Source organism: Pezoporus occidentalis, unplaced genomic scaffold (genome assembly GCF_034315485.1).
Source record: "Pezoporus occidentalis ecotype Australia unplaced genomic scaffold, CSIRO_AGI_Poc_V1 ctg115, whole genome shotgun sequence".
NCBI classification, from domain to species: domain Eukaryota; kingdom Metazoa; phylum Chordata; class Aves; order Psittaciformes; family Psittacidae; genus Pezoporus; species Pezoporus occidentalis.
In genome coordinates this window covers 2,743,622-2,763,400 of record NW_026912940.1, presented here as the reverse complement: position 1 = coordinate 2,763,400, position 19,779 = coordinate 2,743,622, and the positions used below count along the sequence as shown (strand labels likewise).

At 35.4% G+C, this 19,779-nt stretch overlaps 1 protein-coding gene across 5 annotated transcripts in view; it reads right to left on the bottom strand.

Annotated features, from left to right (window-relative positions):
* The window catches only part of EML5 (EMAP like 5), a 102,359-nt gene that overhangs the window by 29,585 nt on the left and 52,995 nt on the right, over positions 1–19,779 (bottom strand). For all 5 annotated transcript variants that reach the window (XR_009968509.1, XM_062638736.1, XM_062638726.1 and 2 more), the window contains exons 15-27: positions 19,344–19,449; positions 18,022–18,115; positions 16,039–16,139; positions 13,984–14,186; positions 12,805–12,916; positions 11,661–11,788; positions 9,722–9,863; positions 8,167–8,319; positions 7,201–7,332; positions 6,137–6,225; positions 5,195–5,371; positions 4,058–4,259; positions 2,338–2,464 (exon numbers count right to left, since the gene is read on the bottom strand). Coding sequence is in view for 4 of the 5 variants with exons in the window: in XM_062638736.1 (XP_062494720.1) it covers positions 2,338–2,464; positions 4,058–4,259; positions 5,195–5,371; positions 6,137–6,225; positions 7,201–7,332; positions 8,167–8,319; positions 9,722–9,863; positions 11,661–11,788; positions 12,805–12,916; positions 13,984–14,186; positions 16,039–16,139; positions 18,022–18,115; positions 19,344–19,449 (1,766 nt within the window). In the remaining variant the exon portion in view is untranslated. The remainder of the gene's footprint in view (positions 1–2,337; positions 2,465–4,057; positions 4,260–5,194; positions 5,372–6,136; positions 6,226–7,200; positions 7,333–8,166; positions 8,320–9,721; positions 9,864–11,660; positions 11,789–12,804; positions 12,917–13,983; positions 14,187–16,038; positions 16,140–18,021; positions 18,116–19,343; positions 19,450–19,779) is intronic.

Sequence of the window (19,779 nt, the reverse complement as noted above, 5' to 3'; positions counted from 1 at the left end):
TTCATTGTGGAAACAGGGTCCAGGTAGGTATAGGGAGTTCTCCTTTCTTAGTCTGTGTAGGTCCAAGTGTACTGGCAGCTTAGTCTACAAGTCTGAAGGGTGCCCTACAGGCTATGGATTTGTTCTACTACAAACATAAGAGTATTACTTATGAAACTTATTACCTACTGCTGGCACCCAAGCTAGTTACTCTGCATGTCGTTTGGATGATACTTGGACCCAGCAGATCAGACGCTTTAGTACACATGCAATGGCACGTCAAATGCCGCAGCCAAGAAAATAACACTCCTCTTGTCCCTGAAGCTTTATTAGCTCCAACACAGTGGTGCAGACATGCTGATACTGCTTATACAGCCACTTCAGGCATCTCCGCAATGTGCTCCCTGCACATCTTATTCCATGCTGGACCTCTAGACCAACACTGTGATACAGTCTTACAGAAGTCCACAAGAATTAGGCTTCTTGTTAGACTTTATAAGCTACTTAAGTGAAGCTGTTCCTTAGCCACTCCAAAGTCATGAGGAAAAGAGGAGGAGACTTGATTAACTTCCCCCAAAATACTCTATTTAGCACTCTTCTCACAGCCACTCAGACCAAGAACTGGGCTTATTCATTGTCCCTTATCCCTTTTCCACCCATTAACAAGTTACTATTTACTTGCAAAGAGTTAAAACCTTCATTTCTATTTCAAAGTATCACTACTTTTCCAAGCAGCTTAAGTTATTAAAGTGTGTTTGATCCTGGACTTTGTGTAAATGAACTTACCTGACTACCCCCTGCCTTCATATGAAGCAAAAGGGAAATAAAAATAAAATAAAATTAGTATCTATGAAAGCAGACTTATTAAAACCTTTCCTAAGCTTACACAGTATTAACATCAGCAGAACAGAAGTTAAAATGCACGCAGTAACCATATTCTGGTTCCAACTTTCACAAAAAACTTTTATTTCAAATTTTAGGGCCCAAACTTTTAAACAACGCAGGCAATGAAATCCTTTCATGAACTTTTATGTGTTCTGAATCAGAACCTAGTTACCTTACAACAGAACTTTCCTTAATATTTTTATGTGAAACTTAAAAACACAACTCACTTATCTTCCAGAAACAGTTACTGAAAGAAATACCAGAGGCTTATAATTTCACTTAAATATCACAAATCATACCTTTCATTAACAACAGCAAATATAAACTCAAAATATTGAGGGCATGTGCAGTATTTATTTTTGATTTCCACATCAAATAAATTATTTAATAAACAGAAAGACAGTTTCTAATTTTAAATGCAAAACAGGGAGCTACAGCTTCATACACAGGCATCCATTATCTCCTTCAGCATCAAAACTAAAAAAAAAAGATGCGATCAAAACACCTACATAAGTCATGTTGCATTTCTCAAAGGCATCACAGACTGTTAACTTCACTGTGGAAAGAGGCATGTACATTGTAACAGAAGCCCTCGCATTCTTGCAGGAAGTTTCCAACCCACTATTTCTCTATACTGTTACACCTAACTATACTGTGCAGTTTTCCACACTACCCTCTTTTTAATACTAATCTTCCTCAATTGCCACGGTATCATGTTAGGAATCCCTTTCCTTTTCCTTCACATACACTACCTACATTTATTTTGCTGACATCTTTCAAGGTCCTGTTCTCAGCTGCACATTCTACAACTGGTTATATTCTAGTGGTTATAAATAATTTCCCTTTCTCTACTCGTTGGTTTTATTCTACTCTGCTCCCCACCCCTTTCTCTTCTAAAGCATACAATAGCAAACCAAGCAATGCAACTAACACTGCAAAGCAGTCAACTTCATTTTCCAAGACTCATTAATAGTAAAGGCAGAACCACCATGGAAAGAATTTTTCAAAGAAAGGTAGAAGTTACCTAGAGACAGAAACAATGCAAGGAGCAGTTGAAGCTAAATTAGTCAAATTAGTTTGTTGCCAAAATAAGAAAACTGAGAGCTGTTTTTCAATAAAAGTTGTACACATTCATGCCTATAATGCCATTCCCTAGATATCACTTGTATTAAGTGTCAAAAAAAAAAGTATTAACAAATATCAGCAAATAACTCAATTATCTCAAGAAACTCCCCAACCATAATAATGTCTATACATCATTTGTAGTCTTTGGTGCTCTCTGAAAAAGATACAGCCTAGTCCTTTGGCAAGGCTTTTCCTAAGTTTGGTGGAGTTATTTTCCACCAAAGAAGCATTTCAATTCTTTTTATACACAACCTTTTAAGTTGTACATATATTCCAATATAATTATATTTTACTGTTAATCATCTTTTCAGATTGCTTTCTTGGCTACAATTGTAATTTAGCAATTACCTTTCATCTAAGGTTGGCTCCTTTTGTTGCAGGTGAGGCTTAATTCCAAACATTGGTCTAATGTTTGTTGATAAGGCTTTGATGGTGTAATTAATTTCATTTTCCCTTGTCACATCACTGTCATAACCTAACAAAATCAGAGTTAAAAGTACCAAAACAAGAAACCAAGAAAAAAAATCATAATTTGTTAATTTGTGCAGGTTTCAACAATGTACTGTAATACAGGAACAATTATACCATGTATTATTAGTAAATACACAACAGAAAGAAAGTAGCTGGGAATAATGAACATTGTTAATGAGACATTGTAAGAAAAAAATTCTCTACAATATTTTTGTGGAAAAAATTATTAACAAAGATTAAAGGGATACTCAAAGATACCCAGTTTCTGCTTGGTTGCCCTTAACTCAGGGTCACTAACAAAGGACCTCACTACATGACACCTGCTGTTAAATTCTGGAGGACCCAGCACCACATTGTTCTCAATTTCAGGATTCATCATTAGGATAGAATCTATAGGTCTGCACAGGTTTCCTACACAATGCTTAAGGAGGGACAGTCAGGCACATCCAGATGATGTTTACTAAATATGGCAAAAAAGCTAACAGGTAAAATAGTAACAGGATTGTGATCATCCTTTTGGCATGTTTCCCCCCCACAAACTCTGAGATTACTAATACCAATTTAAGAATAGCTCTCAACTCTTAACTGCAATTACTAGGACCTGATGAAGAGAATTTTTTGTGAAAAATATGTCAATGATGTCTTTTCTTGTAAAGATTCACTTCTCTCTCTTTTATAGTATTTTTGAATACACAGCCTAAGAGGGTTCTGTGTAAGGCACTAGAGCCTAGGAGAGGTTATTGGGCAAAGATGTGCTAACAGGTCACAGGCAGAAGCTGGACAAAAACTCTGAAGATTGCAATTTTTGATTCAGAAAGCTAAAGCTGACCAAGTCCCCCCTGTGGGCAATTACCTTGCAGATGTACTCTTTAGGATTTTTAAGCAGAAAGTGCATAAATTTTTCTCCAATGAAAGTTTAATATGCCTCTAATATTCAAAGTGTCTCTTAGGTCATCTAACAGGTTTTAGTGAAAACTGAAGTTAATTTATTATGCAGAATTATATAAAGAGTAGCAGTGACAGTTGAATAATGCTTGAAGACTGAGGAATTGACAAGGAGGAAAAACAGCACTTGGGAGCCAAGAGAACAAATTTGGAGGTTCATGAACCCTTGGAATTATAACATGAAAAAAAGCCCACAAACATTAAGTACGGCAAAACCAATAAAAGTTAATTCTACAAAATGTAATTACCACTTTATAACTACTGATATGATCTTGGAATAAATTTTTCCATGTTACGGAAACAGATGCTACAACATCAAGATAACTACAATCTTGCATTATACAGATTTCAACATAATTCCATTAGAACTAGTGCCCAAATCTAAACTGTAATTCTATAAAGATTTTTTTTAAGTGACCTGTAATCGGCACTCAATGTTTTTCCTTTTAAAAGATGTCAAAAGTCTTTTTATACACTATGAATCAAAGCAGTAAGTCACTTTATTATCATTTTCTTCACAACAGTTTATCAGTCCTTTGCTCAAAAGGAAATTTTACTTAACCTTTGAAGCATCTTCTCTACTTAAGATCGAAACAATCTCAAGTCTTCCTGAGACAGCATAATCCAGCTACCTTTATAAATTATTACTGACCTCCATCTTCTTCAGAATCTAGATCAGATTCTTCACTGTCACACTGCCTGCTATCCCGATGTCCTTCTATCTCATAAGTCCACAGCATTAAAGAGGTGTCTGCTCCTCCAACAGTGACCAACAAACTGTCATCATAGGTCCAGCGGACATTCGTTACATGGGTACTGTGAGCAACATATCTCTTAAATTTTCCAAACTTTCCCTAAGAAGGGAGAAGAAAAGGCACAGATCAAATTTAACCAGTCTACTAGATAAAATGGAAATGAATTGCCAGTGCACAAGCAGCATGTTCTTAATCTCTTTACAGTTAATGCACCAGCTGTTTTGCATTTGTATGTATTAGATGACTTGCCAAGTTCCTCTCCTATAGCAATCTCATGAAACAATAACCGTATTTCCATACCAAGCATGCAAGAATGTTTGTAAACAAATTCCAGCAATAAACACTGCATAATTTTTCCTAAGAGAGAAAAGAGTCTAACAGATTAAGAATAAAATGTACATAGAATATTTTGAGTCAACGCATGTGCATTGTTACCATCCCTAGCATGGCAAAATATTAAAAATTGAAAACGTTTGCTGATAAATATACAGGAAAACTAGAAAGGTTCAAAAAGAGCAATAAAAATATAATGTGCTTCTGGAATTGATTTTCTATGATACATGATTAAATAACATTAAAGCTCTTCATCTTAGAGAAAGTTGGCTGAGTTTGGACAGAATGAAAGCCTATAAAATTATGAGTGAAACGAAGGTGAGGAAAAAAGTGTTCATTGTGTTCAAAACAAGGGCCTAAGGGGCTAAAAAAGATGCTGATAAAACCATACCGAGAATATTAATGCCTAAGATATTATTAAATACTGCCTGTCCTATTCTCATTCTTACAGGTTTTCCTATGCATTTATCACTGTGAGTGATAGCACACTACACGAAATGGCTCTTTAGTCTGATTTGGAATGGTTATTATTAACTCAAAGCTTAATGCATTGCAAATTGCAGAGTAATATTAAATACCACCTTTGATCATAAGGACAAAATTATAAAAGCATTATTTTGTTCTGAGTGAGGAGTTTTTATAGTTTTGAAAAGACATTTTTATTAACCAAACTTCTGCATGAACAGCTGAAAATTACTTACTTTAGCAGGGTATCGAAAAAGTTTCACAAATCCAAAATCATCTCCTGTGGCTAATACTTTACTGTCACTAGTGAGGCATGAAGCAGTTACGTCTGTGACTTCACCTATTATGGGCCAGATTCCTTCACAGCAAGAGCCCAAAACACTTGTCCATGATGCCCAGCCAATCTTTTCTACCTACAAAAACAACCCATTTAAGACAGAGCATGCTTTTACCCAAGCAGTTTTCTTTCATATCTATTTTCAAGAAAAATGGATTTCTTGCACTGAAAGATACATCACATCTAAAAGATAATATTTAAACATATCAACCATTTATTTCCTGTCTATTCGGGATTTCATTTGAAATACTTAATTTCACCTCTCTTAACTTCCAAACCTCCTAAAAGTATTTAAAAAATGTTGCTCTTACCTGCCCTTCAGTTACATGAAGAAAAAAAAAAAATAAAAAAATTTACCTTTTTCAACCCTGCCTTTCAATCTCACAGAAAAAATTACTGGAAAGTTACCCATTTTCACTGTCTGCCCTACAACAATCCTCTATGTGTGAAAAAGCAAATTAATATTATTGCCAGAACATACTACCCTTGCCTATGCATATCAGGCTGTAATAAATATGACTGTATTTCATTGTATGTAAAGATAGACATGAGGTCTTCTGGGGCAATGTTTGGGCTAACTCATCTGCAATAGATTTTTAAAGGTGTTTAGGTACCAAAAGAGGCATACAGAAGTCCAATGAGATTTTTATGAGAGTTTAAGTCAACCAAATGTCCAAAAATATAAAATTAAAAAAAAAAAAAAAGACAGCAAATGCCAAACCAGAAGCTTTTTTCAACAGACTAGTTACATTTGTTACACATCATTCCCTCTTACGTGGCAAGACAGTTGTACCATAACTCTAATTTGCAAGCAAGTTAAGGTGGCGGTCTATTTCCTCACCTCCAAACTCGGAATTGTCTGTTTTTTCCCACGAGGAGCTTCAAAAAACAACTGCTCTTTAGCACCAGTGTTGACTTGCAAGAGCTTCCCTATAAAACATATTATGTATTGTATATTAACATTAAATAGAAAATTCCATTAAAACAAACAAAAACATTCTTTTGAAATTGTTGCTAATAACATTAAACAAATTATTTGTTTCCATTGGAAAAAGTTGCATATGTAAACAGAGGACCTGGAAGTATGCGCTTCTGAAGATCTGCATCCTTTGACCCTTTAAATTCACCGTCCTTCCTCCTCTCTTTGAAAACTCTCGCAATGCATCACTTTTCTCTCCTGTTCATGGTTGTCCTGTCAGATGGTATGTAAAATGTACTGGGTCTAATTCAGAGCTTGTTTGTGTCAACTGGCTGGCCAGTATGCATGAGCTTTTGGGGTTGCATGCACGCTGCCTGGCCAACGGCTGAAGCTGACTTCTGCTTGCTTTTATAGTAATACTTTTCTGAGGGAAATTCTCATTAATGTTTCTGTCCTCTTCCTGTTTTTAAAATTCTCAGAGGCAGCTAACTTGTAACACTCTTTCAAATTCAATTGGACTGTTTCAAAAGTGATTATGTAGAGGAATAACAGCAGAACTAACGGATTGCACAATTGCACTGCCTTGGTTTTGTATGGAAACAGAACTAAAGTTAGTGTTTAAATTAATCATGTATTAAGACCCAGTCTTTCTGCTGTTTTTGACAACGATGCACATTCCTGAGCTACAGATGCAACTGCATTACGCAGTGCATTATTCTAGAAGTCAGACAATAAACACAGAAGATGTGAAAAAAAAAACCAAACCCTCAAACCAACCAATCTGCAGAGACAGTTTTTCCTTGAAATACATCTTGTAATTATATAAATAGTAGTAAGATTCGCATTTTTAATGTTTATTCAGATGCTGTAAGCATATTCATAAACAAATCTGTCAGTGATAGCATAAATTCATACTGCAGATGTACCGTATTTAGTCTGTAATGTAATGAATCTCCCAGCAGATTTTCAGAATGAATGTTACTCACCTCTTATGTCCCAGTCCATATGTGTGATATAGCTGGAGGCTCCCTTGCATATTCCTACTCGTTTACTGCTCATTACATTGTAAATATCTACAAAGTTATCACAGGATGCCACAGCCAAGTACTTTCCAGCCCCTAGAACACATCAGTACAAACACAAGACATTTTCAAAAACTGCATGGCTCTGTATATTAAACACAAGTACATTCTGGAATTGAGCTATATACAACTCAGATTTCTTTGAAATGAGCTTGCTCATTTATACATAGTCCTTGACAGGCAGACAGATTATCACATAATCAAAATCAGTATGAAATATACAACCATTACATCTTCAAACAGTAACAATCTTTGATGAAATTTTAAACATTTATCACACTCAGAAAGTAGTAAAGCTTAGGTACCAGAAAGTAATGTTGCATGAGAAACGGTATCGGTAATTTGCATCACATTTCTTCTACAGAAAACTATTTTCACTAAAGCAGTATTATTAGTTTGTTTAGGCCATATATCCAAGTTCCTAAATAAGAGCTGTAGTGTTTACCTAACCTCAGTGAGACTGCTAAGCACTGCAGGGAGAGAAAGAAGAAAAAAGATGCCACCAGAACTTTCTGACACAACAGTTTCAAGCATTCTAATTAGCTAAGAGTAACCGCAGTGAAGAGCCAAATTTATGCAGCTCAAAGTGGAACCCTAGTTACCTAAGGAGGCTGCTGGATATTCATGTTTTAAAATTGAGTGTTGTATTCAGGAGGTTACTATGAGCAAGCTTATTCCAATAATCTCATCCTTAAATGAGGGACACAGTCCTTGAAACCCAGTATTTTTCAAAATGTTAATATTAACCTTGTTGGCTTGTTTGTTACATGTAAAAAAGTAATACAAATCTCTGCTTTTTTTTTTTTTTTTTAAGGTTACAAAGCGTGCTTAAGCTACCTTGATATAAAAATCTTCTTTTAAATCACTTACCAGGAGAAAAACGGATCTCTGAAATAACATCTTTCCTGTGCTGGAAAGAGACTAGATCCTCCAGGGTATCTGCATTAACTATCAAAAAACTTCCATCATTGAGACCAACAGCTAATGCTTTTCCATCAGGAGAAAAGCAGCAACATCTGCCTCCTATGAGAAATACAGAAATGGCATTCAGGTACATTTACAGTGCATGATTTCTCTTTTAGAATTATTTTTCCAATAGCAAAGGAAAGCTATTTTTACAGTATATAACACTTTTTAGAAGCTGTCAAGGTAATTTCCAAGTTCTAAATCTGTGATAGCACACAGAAGCTACTGTCAACTCAATACACAAACAACCCCAGATTCTTAGATTACATTTTATTAGCATACTAATTGACATATATTCTACTTTAGTAATACAGATTAATCACTACTGTCTATGTATTTTAAATTTTCTCTCCTTATTTCTCTCCTCTTTCTCTATACTTGACTTTCAGTTTAATTTCATTCAGTTGAACACAGATGAGAACTGTAGACCAAAAAAGATTCTGATTAGTCTCTTGTAAATAACCTGAACACTTCATTATGTGCTGGAAAAATACCTCACTATCACACATAATCGTCATCCTGCAATCAGCTGGATCATCCTGAGCTTTCTGCTCCTCAGCTACTCCTCAGCTACACAGACATTTTTCTTACAATTGGCAAGTCCTGCCTTTTTTCATTACCAAATATTATATTTCCATCACTGCAATCTGCAGAAGTATCCAGCTCTTTCTGTACAGTAGGCAGCTGCTTTCTAAGATTGTCAAAGCATCTCAGAATGTCTCATCAGCAAATTAAGTCATTGCAGTCCTTATTTTTCTGCCAAAACTACTTTTAAAAATATTAAGAAATATCAGTTTTAAGACTTGAGCAGACTTCACCAACTTGAAACTTTGTTTAATCCCTGCTTGTACCAGCTCACAGCTCTTCTTACATTTACCTTAATCAACCCAAATCATCTTCAACTAAGCTTCCCATAATGCTTTCCTGAACACCAAAAAGATAATGCCTATTGTATAACTTAGTCTAACACAGCAGTTATCATTAAAAGCTTGTTAAGGCCAGGTTTCCCACCTGTTAAAATAAAATCTAGTGATGTAGTATACAAGTAAGAATTTTATGACTTTTCTTTTTCCTTGACATTACAGATTTTACTAACATTTACAAAGAGGAATTCAATGTTACTTTAAAGATTTCTTCCAAAACTTTCTAGATTCGAAGTCCTCCACTGTTCAAAAAATAAGGTTGCATTACTACAAACACTGTGACAGATTTATGTAACTGACCCAACTTTCATTGGAAATTCTCTCACTTAAAAGAGCAGAATTGCAAATAATCCTAACAGTATTAGAAAGCATTCTTAAAGATTAATTAGCTTAAGGGCTACAAAACATTTGAACATAGCATCAGTAAAATAATTTGAGCAGAGAAAGGAATTTATTCAATCTTGCTTTTCAAAGATTCATAAACACTAGTGAACATCAACTGAATTCAGTTAAATTTTTCATACTAAGCATCTTACCCTTCTTCAATTTGCGAACAGCTAACATACAATGGCTAGGAGATAAATCCCATATTCTTAAAGTTTTGTCATCACTTACAGTGGCACAAATAGGTAAATGAGGATGAGTAGCTAGACCCCAAACTTCCCCCTCCATGTGACCCTGAAAAATACAATGAATAAGATGATTTTGTATTTTAAACTGAAATACGAAATAATAAATTTAAGGAAGTTAAAAACCCACCAGCACCAACAAAGAGAGAACATGAAGAATATGCATATCGTTAGAGGATTATAAAGAAGTATCTGAATAGAAACATAGAACACCTGAAAAAAAAACATTATCCTGCTACTTAAAGTGCAAATTACAGTAACTAGTACTAGAGAAAACTTTTACTGAGAAATAATTCTCACCCACATCTCTGCCAGTGACATAATGGGATCAAGTGCACTCTTAGCAAGTTTGCTGACGACACCAAGCTCTGCAGGAAGGCTGACATGCCTGAGGGATGGGATGCCATTCACAGGGACCAAGACAAGCTCAAGAAGTGGGCCCACACAAACTGCATGAGGTTCTACAAGGCCAAGTGCAGGGTCCTGCACCTGGGTCAGGGCAACCCCCAGCATCAGTAGAGCTGGGGGATGAAGGGAGTGAGAGCACCCTGCGGAGGGGGACTTGGGGGTATTGGTGGATGAAAAGCTGGACATGAGCCAGCAGTGTGCATTTGCAGCCCAAAAAGTCAACTGTATCCTGGGCTGCATTAAAAGGAGCATGGCCAACAGGTAATGGGATGTGATTCTGCCCCTCTACTCTGCTTTCATGAGACCCAACATGGGGTACTGTGTTTAGTTCTGGAGTCCTCAGTACAGGAAAGATATGGACCTGTTGGAGAAGGTCCAGAGGAGGGCCACAAAAATGATCAGAGGCCTGGAGTACCTCCCCCATGAATAAAGGCTGAAAGAGTTAAAGTTGTTCAGCCTGGAGAGAAGGCGGCTCTGGGGAGACTTTATTACAGCCTTTCAGTATATAAAGGAGCCTATAAATAAGATGGGGACTGACTTCTAAGAGGCTCTGTTGCAACAGGACAAGGGGTGATGGGTTTAAATTAAAAAAGAATAGATTCAGACTAGATATAAGGCAGAAATTTTATACTATGAGGGCAGTGAAACACTGACACAGTTTGCCCAGAGAGGTGGTGGATGCCCCATCCATGGAACATTCATGGTCAGGTTGGACGGGGTTCTGAGCAACCTGATCTAGTTGAAGATGTCCACTGCTAAGTGCAGGGGAGATTGGACAAGATGACCTTTAAAGGTCACTTCCCACCCGAACTATTCTATAATTCTACAATCCAGTGTTTTCTTTACCTTTGTTCTAATCTTTTCTTTAAAAAAAAAAAAAATCTAGTTCTTTATATAGTGTATTGGACGCTCAGAAGTGTGAATTAAAGATCCACAGATTTTTATCTAAGTGTGAAAGAAAATCACACAATACGATGTAAAAAAATCTGTTTTGTAGTCAGGCTTAAGAAACACGGTCTGTTTGGCATGGCAAAGAAAATGAAAATGTTTTTACATAATTACAGAGAAAATCTAAAAATTGGCCTCAAAGAGACAGCTTTTTAAAATAAAAAGAGTAATAAGTACTAAGAAAAATCTAGCAAGGATTTTGGTGAAGGATCCACTGTTTCATACAACTTGTTTTAACAGAAATATGATCTCTGTCTGTTTGGAAGGATGAACTTGTTGAACAAATCAGTACATGAAATTCTGTGATGTATTTTGCTCATTAAAGAGTCATAATGTTTTAGCCTAGCATTAAAAAAAAATAAATCTATAAAGTGATAGTAACATGCTAACTTCATTAGTAATTTAAATGCTTACTATTTCACAACAGTCTTTACTTGAAAAAGAAAACAGTGTTTGTGGTATGGAGTATTGACTGAAATTCAACACGTACCTGAACCAGCAGAGTTATTGGTCCACTTTTATCCACCTCTAATATTTCACCATTCTTTGTGCCCACTAAAATATGACCATGTCCTAAAGATATGGCACGTATAGAAGGATTATCTTCTAAGAGAAGACCTAGAACATTAGAATGTTAGAAGACAGAAGACTTTCAAGCATCCCTTAAAGTGGATTTTTCACATATTACATTCTCATTGTAGAAGAAGATACTCAGTATTAAGTAAGTAAAATCATTCCTGCATGGAAGAACTTAAATGTTGGATTCATTTGGGAGTATTTAGCAGTTACCCAACTGACACTAATCTTTCTTCTCAACTGAGTATCTCCAAAGTTTATTCAGCCTCACTCACTGGCAGCCTTTGCGAAAAACTGTGTATGTGAACTTATCAACTGTACTGCTATACCGCTGGTGTTTATGGTACCTTCTGAGCTAGATTTTTATTTTACAGATATGAGAATGAGATACTCTGTAGTAGAATGTTTTAGTTAATGGGTGTTTCCATTGATGATTTTTGAAAAATCAAACCACACACATTGGAAAATAGCTAATGTAAACTGGGGGGGCGGGGGGGAGAGAAGGCTATCCTGAATGTTACATAGGGAAAACTGTAAGCTAGCACCAAGATCAAGAATAAATGGTAAAAACAGAAACAATTATTAAATATTAAATATTTAATTTAATAAATATTAAATTATTAAATAATTTCAAAAGACATATGCATTTACAGAAAACTGAGACAGAGATGTACTAAGGCCTTACAAAACTGACCACAATTCTCCTTTCCATTACTCCTCCAAAACAAGAAAGATCAGACAAGATGATTCACAATTAGAAAAATAATAGTCACTCTGGTTGCTACTTAAAAATGAACCGCCTGGGTGGGGTAAGATCAACTAATCAAATAATAAGGTAAATATTATGATCTGCACCCACGCAAAGACACGGTAACATACCATTTCCCTCCCAACAGAAAACTGACTCATTTAGAATCAATCAAGCTTTTAAAAAAATAATTTTTAGTATTCATTATGTCAAATGTAGATTTCTTCCAACTGGTGAAAGCAACTCCACAGTTTGCAATTCCACAAAGTTTTCTAAAAAAGTATTTTAAATAGAATAAAGTCTCTGTTACCTTTAGACCCAGGGGCCAAAGCAGCCCTTTTGATGGCATAGGTTTTGAGACAACGTTCAAAGGTATCATCCCAGAGAGCTACTACCCCATCCTTTCCTCCAGTAACAAATCCCTGAGGTTAGGGGAAATAAAATAATAATCATTAAAAATAAATAAACCTCACAAGATACAATCAATCATTATCTTTCCTTAGTTTTTCAATGATTTCTGCAATACTGAAAATGAATTATATACAACACTGAAATGCACAGAACTACAGATGTTAGAAATGACTGGGGCAACAAAACGATTCAATTCTTCTGACAAAAGCAGCACAGCTCTGTACAGTCCAGGTACATGGGCTGGCTTTGGAAGTTCTAACTAATAAGCTTCAAAAAATCTTCTAACTAAATCTTCTAACTAAAAAGCTTCAAAATCCCTTTGCCATTTCACCTCATTGCTCCAAGCCAAACTTAGTGCCACTCACAAAAATTTGATTAGTGCTTGAATTGTTCAAATATATGCATATTTGTGCCAGTTTGTCTTGAAATTTATTTATAGCTATTTAATGAAACAACATGTATACCTCATACTGAAATCATTAGTATTTTCCTTTGGAGCACATAGTTCTGGCAATGAATAACATACGCTTTGGACAAAGCTGCTATACTGAAACTCAAATATTAGAAGGTAAAGTAACTTAGTCTAACCTAGGAAGATACAAACATATACATAACTTCAAACATACAAGTAATCTAACTGGAACACCCATTCACATTTGGGCACATGCTTAAAGGCTTTCCTGAGTCAAAAGATGTTGAGGATCAGGAGAGAGTGATTTGCAGACTGAATGCTGCTACTAGTAGAACAAAATTACACCATTAAAATAGTAAGAATATGATCTTCCCTGTCTCTTGCAAGCTCACATATTCCATTAAACTTACGGATGCTTAAATCAAAAAGTACTTTTACTTTTCATAAGTCACTATTTTTTCTTTAGCAAGAGGTCACGGAAATTACCGAATAAAATGTCACTTAATCACAAGGGTTTGAGACATGCAAAATACTGTTTTGAATGTGGGCCTCACAAGACTTTTCTGTAATGGAAATACAGCCATGGATTCCTGAGTCTGGGAAAGGCGTAACATCATAGACTTTTTTTTGGTCCAGACATCAAAAAACAACGAGCAGTTTATTTACTTTTTCCAATGCGTGCATGCTGAACACAGGACCATCATGTGCTTTGACAGTTTTTATGAGAAACACATCTCTCCAAATACACACATCCCCCGTGGAAGTTCCAGAGAATGCCATCTCTTCAGTCCAGCCATACACTGCACACATCATTGTATCCGTTCTTCCCAATGCACCTATGCAGCCCTTTCTCCCAATTAGTCCTCCACCTGGTTCAAACCAAAAACAAGATATCACATGTCTGCTTGGAACTATTTTCCAAAGGCTTTTCCAACCTTGCCCAAAGCAACAAGTCCTCTTCCCCTGGGTCACCCCTGCTCCCCAAAAAATTAAGCCCAAGTTCTCAGAAAATAAAGTTTTTGCACTGTCATCTTTCAAGAAAAAAGAGCATTATTTTTAACTTACTACTTGAACCTGGATCTGAACATGTGCATATACCTACATATAGACATACAAAGAGAAAGCTCATTTATAAACTCTCATCTAAACAAAAACATTAATATCTCCCACACAGTTCACAGAAATTCCTAATGAAATTAACTTGGGGAAAAAAAAGTTTAAATCTTGATATCCCACCCTTTTCACGATAACTTTTCAGTGAGAAATTTATTTTAGAGGTCTGCTGTACTGACCTCTGGATAGTAGAAATGATACAGCTTTACAAATTTTAAAAAACAGTATTGAAAATCATTTGATAAGTACAAAACATAGTAACTTCTGGCTAGAACATCAGATTTTTATTTTCACAGACATCAGAGAAACTTCATCTGTTATAACACAGAAGCCCCTCAGGAAATGACACTTCATACTGTTCTCATAATTACAGAGGCAATGTCTTTGAACCCCTCTGCCACCACTGGGCTCTGATGAAAATTTAGTCTAAACCATATACTTTGGTGTCACTTTTCACATCAAATGCACCTGCTCTAGTGCAGACTTCAGAGACTTGGCATTTATTAAGGTGCACTGATACTCTACTCCTCACATAAACACTGCTAAGTGTGCTTCAAGGCAACTGCCTTGCCAGTGTGCCATTGCAATTACAGACAGGCTGTAGCATTAGATAAATTTGATTCCTGCTGATTGAGCAATGCCAAAGAGGAAAGAGGCATTTTAAAAAAATTCATTTGATTTAAAAATCACCATCTCTAGGCTTTTACCATAGTTAAGATTTCTTTCTACAGAAGTTATAGTAATTTATTCATTAAATATTCTGACACAATTTGTTCTTTCTATAGATAGCAAGAACAATAGTTACAATTAATTATTTATATAGACTTCAACAGCTTGATCTCAGGCAATCTTGATTAATTTCTGTCGGAACCAGAACTGAGAAAACTAGTGTCTTTTTTTCCAGTCAGAGTTTTCTTACCACAATTAATCTTTATCACAGGCTCATGTGAATTGATGTGCATAAATAATTGTAACATTCTGAGCAGATAAGCTAGTCTTCCATAGCACGTATGTCTTCATATACTTTTTTGAGGTTTGAAACAATGAAGTTCACAGTAATATCAGGGAATGTATTTTTCACTCTTCAAAAATTTTTGAGCAGATAAAGCAAGCTGCTTTTCTTTGGCTTTTAACTTTTGACTTCAACAAAGGATTCTAAACAAACAGGCCTCAATTGGCACATGTATCCTCTTCAAGTACTTTGTCTGAATTCTTGTATGTGGATTTTTGTAACTTTAAATTTAACTTATATTTGTGCCTCTCTACAATATACCTCTTTTAAAGGTCCTTCTTCCAAATTATTCTACGACTTTAGAGCAGCTATGTAACAGTATCAGATATGCTACATTATTATTAGATAAAAAGAAACAAAAGCAGTAAATTCAGGGTCCTCTCTACTTGTATAGTTCTAGATCCATGGCAAATTGACCTTAAAAAGAATTCCCATTACTGCCATAATGCCAATTAATATGAATTTCTACTAGGCCAAAGCTAACAGAGAAGTACCCGGAGAAAACATTTGCCTTTAATACACAAAACATACTATAAGAGACTCAATGTTCATACTTGAAGTAATAGAAAATGCTTAATTCTGAAAGTTTTCCTTACCTGCTCTACGCCAGAATTTCATGTGTTTAATTCCAACAGTAGTCAATTTATCAGGCATATATGGGTTAATCTTAACAACAAAAATTTTATCTTTACTTCCCCTGAAATGCAAAGCAAAATATTCTTAAATAGGTTTTGGTTCGGGGTGTAATTTGGGTTTTCTTGTCCCATAATGTATACCTTTTCTATCTTGCTAACATTTACTTCCAAATCATTAACAATAATTTATTATGAGAAGAAAGCCAGAGAATTCACATACTGAGTCCTGCTCTATCTTCATTACCCTTGACTTTTCGAAGATACTAACTATGTCACTTCAGAAATCCACCAGGTGGCATTTTCTTTACAAAAGAATACACATTTGCACTAAGTTTAGGTATATAGCATTTCAACCTCCGACAGCTCATAATGAAGCTTAAAGATATAAATTTGCAAATCTTATTTAAAAGCCTTTCATAGTGAAAACAAACTGCCATTCTCATTCACCTTTTAATTTATTTTTCCATTTTTCTTGTTAGTACAAAACGTATGCTGCTGTATCAATTTTAAATGGAAATTTCAGTTGTTTCTAGAAACACTAAAACCTGTTGTGTGCTTTAGATTTCTTACTATGTTTCTGTAAAATCAACTCCTTGCTTCAGTCCTATAGTGTGGACACCACCCCCCCCAAAAAGAAAACAAACCCTAAAACAAACAAACAAAAGCCACCAAAAAACACATCCTCAGCTTTCAAATGTGTTTGCTATCTGTGCAAAGTAAGAAATGCTTACTAGTCAGGATTTTTTGTCTATAAAATGCAGAAGAGCCTCTAATCCCTAATTTTTGCTCCCTGTTCAAGAGTAGCAATAATCTTTTACCTCTGTCATTTCCAGACCTCTAAATGAACTAGTAATAAGAAGAATGAAACAGTTTCTTACCAAACTCACAGTTTAATCTTCAATGTGTATATGCTGCTCTCAAAAATTCTATTCAATTCTTCTGAGCAGGTAGGAAGAAAAACACTCAAAAAACTAAATCCAGTATAAACTGGTTAAATTTTGATTAAAAAAAAGGAATTAGTGAGATTGATGTGTTCAGAGAGTAGGGGGATTCAAGAAAAAAAATAAAGTAAAAAAGCACTAGGAAAGGAGGCAACTGAAAGGCCCAAATCAGCATCCTCAGAGAACCCAAGCTACCTGGGCTTCTAACAAAAAATAAATCCTTTTCAAATCTGCCTAGAACTATATTTAGCGCATACATACTAAATCCAGACAGAGTGGGGAAATACCCGCTCACTTTACTGCTGTATTTAAAGCAACAGATCCTTAGAAACAGCAAAGACAAAGGTTTCAAAAACCTTACTTAACATCAGAAATAAGATTTTTATCTTGTACATTACAACTACATTTCTTAAAATTACATTAAATATTCTGTGCAGAGGCAAAAAAACCCTTCCAAATTATTTAACCTTTGGAGGTTATTTAATCCAACTTCCCATTCAAAGCAAAGCTAACTTCAAAGTTGGATCAGGCTGCTCAGGACTCAGAAAAGAAAATGAAAGAATACTGAAGAAAAGACACCTGAGAAAAAAACACCACAGACTACTATCTCAAGACAGACAGGACCTCTGATGAAAAAGATTCTGAAAAGCAGAGCAAACATTACTATCTCTGAGAGGCCAACAAAAGTGTATGGAGTGAGTTTTAATGAAATTATTTCAGAACTCATCAAACAAAAGTAAACAAACTTTGCCTTCTACGTCTGCTTTCTTCACCAGTTGAGCTGTCACTGAAATATTTTTTGTTGACTCTCTGGGAGTCAAGTTTCTTCTTCCAAAGACAGTTTTAAATCTGTGCTAAATATGCTTAAAGCTGTGCTCTGTCACTGAAGTGACAGAAACTGCTAATTTATTAGAGAACTATTATTCTTCCATTAATATATTTTCTTTACTGTCATTTGAGGGTAAATCTAGGTACAAATTTTAAAATGGAGTTACATTCCTACCTTACTGCTGAAAGCTTTTCTCCTTTCTTCCAATCCCAGAGTACAATAGTGTGATTGTCATCTATTCCAACAGAAGCCAATCGTTTCCCATCCGCTAGAAAGATAAATTTATGATTAAGAGAGTAGATACATAACTATGCTGTAATAATAAGGAACCATAATAAAGAATATTATAACTTCATAAATATTATAAGAAGAATGTACAAACAGGTAAATAACCATGGGACATGTGCTTAAAGGCACTTCTGTCTGCTTTTAAACTTGAGTGGTCAGTTGGATGGAGCTTAGGACTTTAAGTCACCCTGTCTAAAAATTGTGCTTAGATCCTCTGTGTTTTTATCAAATCCTTTGCTTAGGTGGTTGCTGACATAGCTGCACAAAAATTTTAATCACAGGTTGTACTATGAGAATTTTCTGCTCAGTTTGAAAATCCGTGTTCATTTTTAAACAGGAAAGCATTAAAGCAGCGCCATGAAGTTTATGAAACATCCTTGAACTTAGTAACAGTGTGAAGTCTTTGAGAAGCTCTGACATGTACCCCACATTAACGTCCAAGAAAGAAGTTATTTGTGCTCTCTCATGATAAACAACTTCTGACATGTATCAATCTTTGAAATTGCTATACAGCCATGACAAAATTTGGGAAATCAGATTCACACCTTGAAAAGAACCAAAGGTAAGAAGCATCAAAGACCCTGAACTACTCATCTTTGGGATCACATGTTTTCAGTGTGAGGTTAGAGATCCTATCTAGTAAGTCCAAGTCATTAAAGAGTGAACAGAAATCAGTGGAAAAGAGGAAATTTAACACTGGTACAGGAATTCAGGGTATGGGGTGCAAAAATCTCTAAAGATGTAACTGACAGTCTCTTGTTAGTATAAGATGGAGAGAAAGGCTGGGTTTCTGCTCAGAACTCTTACATAACTGGACTTTATGAATTTACCAGTGTGCTACCCAATTGGCTTGCAGGATTTAAATTCTTCAAAACTGGACACGTGATAAATTTGCTTACACAGTTGTAATGCAGACATAACACTCAAGATCTGTGCGCCTGCCTCATACAACCAAAAGAGATTCCAAAGTGATCAACTCAGCTATTAAATAACACAGAACCTGTTCTTGCATTTCCTGATGTGCAAGACTCCACAGGAGCTTTTTGTAACCAATGAACACTGCCTTTCTCATTTGACATTGATCATTGGAGAAAACTTTTAATGCAAAATCTTCAATGTAAAGGAATTCCCAATTGCTCATTGCAACTGATTAGCTTTCATATAGAAAAAGAAAATTGTAAATAAATAAATAAATAAATACTTATTACCTGAAAAATCAACGGCACAAACACCATACTGGTGATAGCCCTTTAATACTGAGAGTGGTTTTATCGTTTCTGTATCCCAAATGTGTATTGAGGAATCTCGACCAACCTGAAAGTAAACATTTATAAGAAATTTTTTTTCATGTCTCTGTTACTTCACATAGTTGTTTAAATGCATAATATTTTAAAAGCATAATTCTTTAAAAAGTATTTGAAAAAATTTACAGAGATAAAAATTTTGCAATATTACTTTTGTCTGGCTAGCAGTATGTTATTCCTTCTCCTGCTTTACAAATACCACTCCCCAGTTGGCTCTTTCTTTCCTCCAAATAACTCAGACACATTAATCACAAGTAAATCACTCTCCGCTTGGGGGAAGAGAAGGGGAAGCAGCCCTTCATTGATTGCACTGTGGCATACTTATTCCATCAATTCTCTA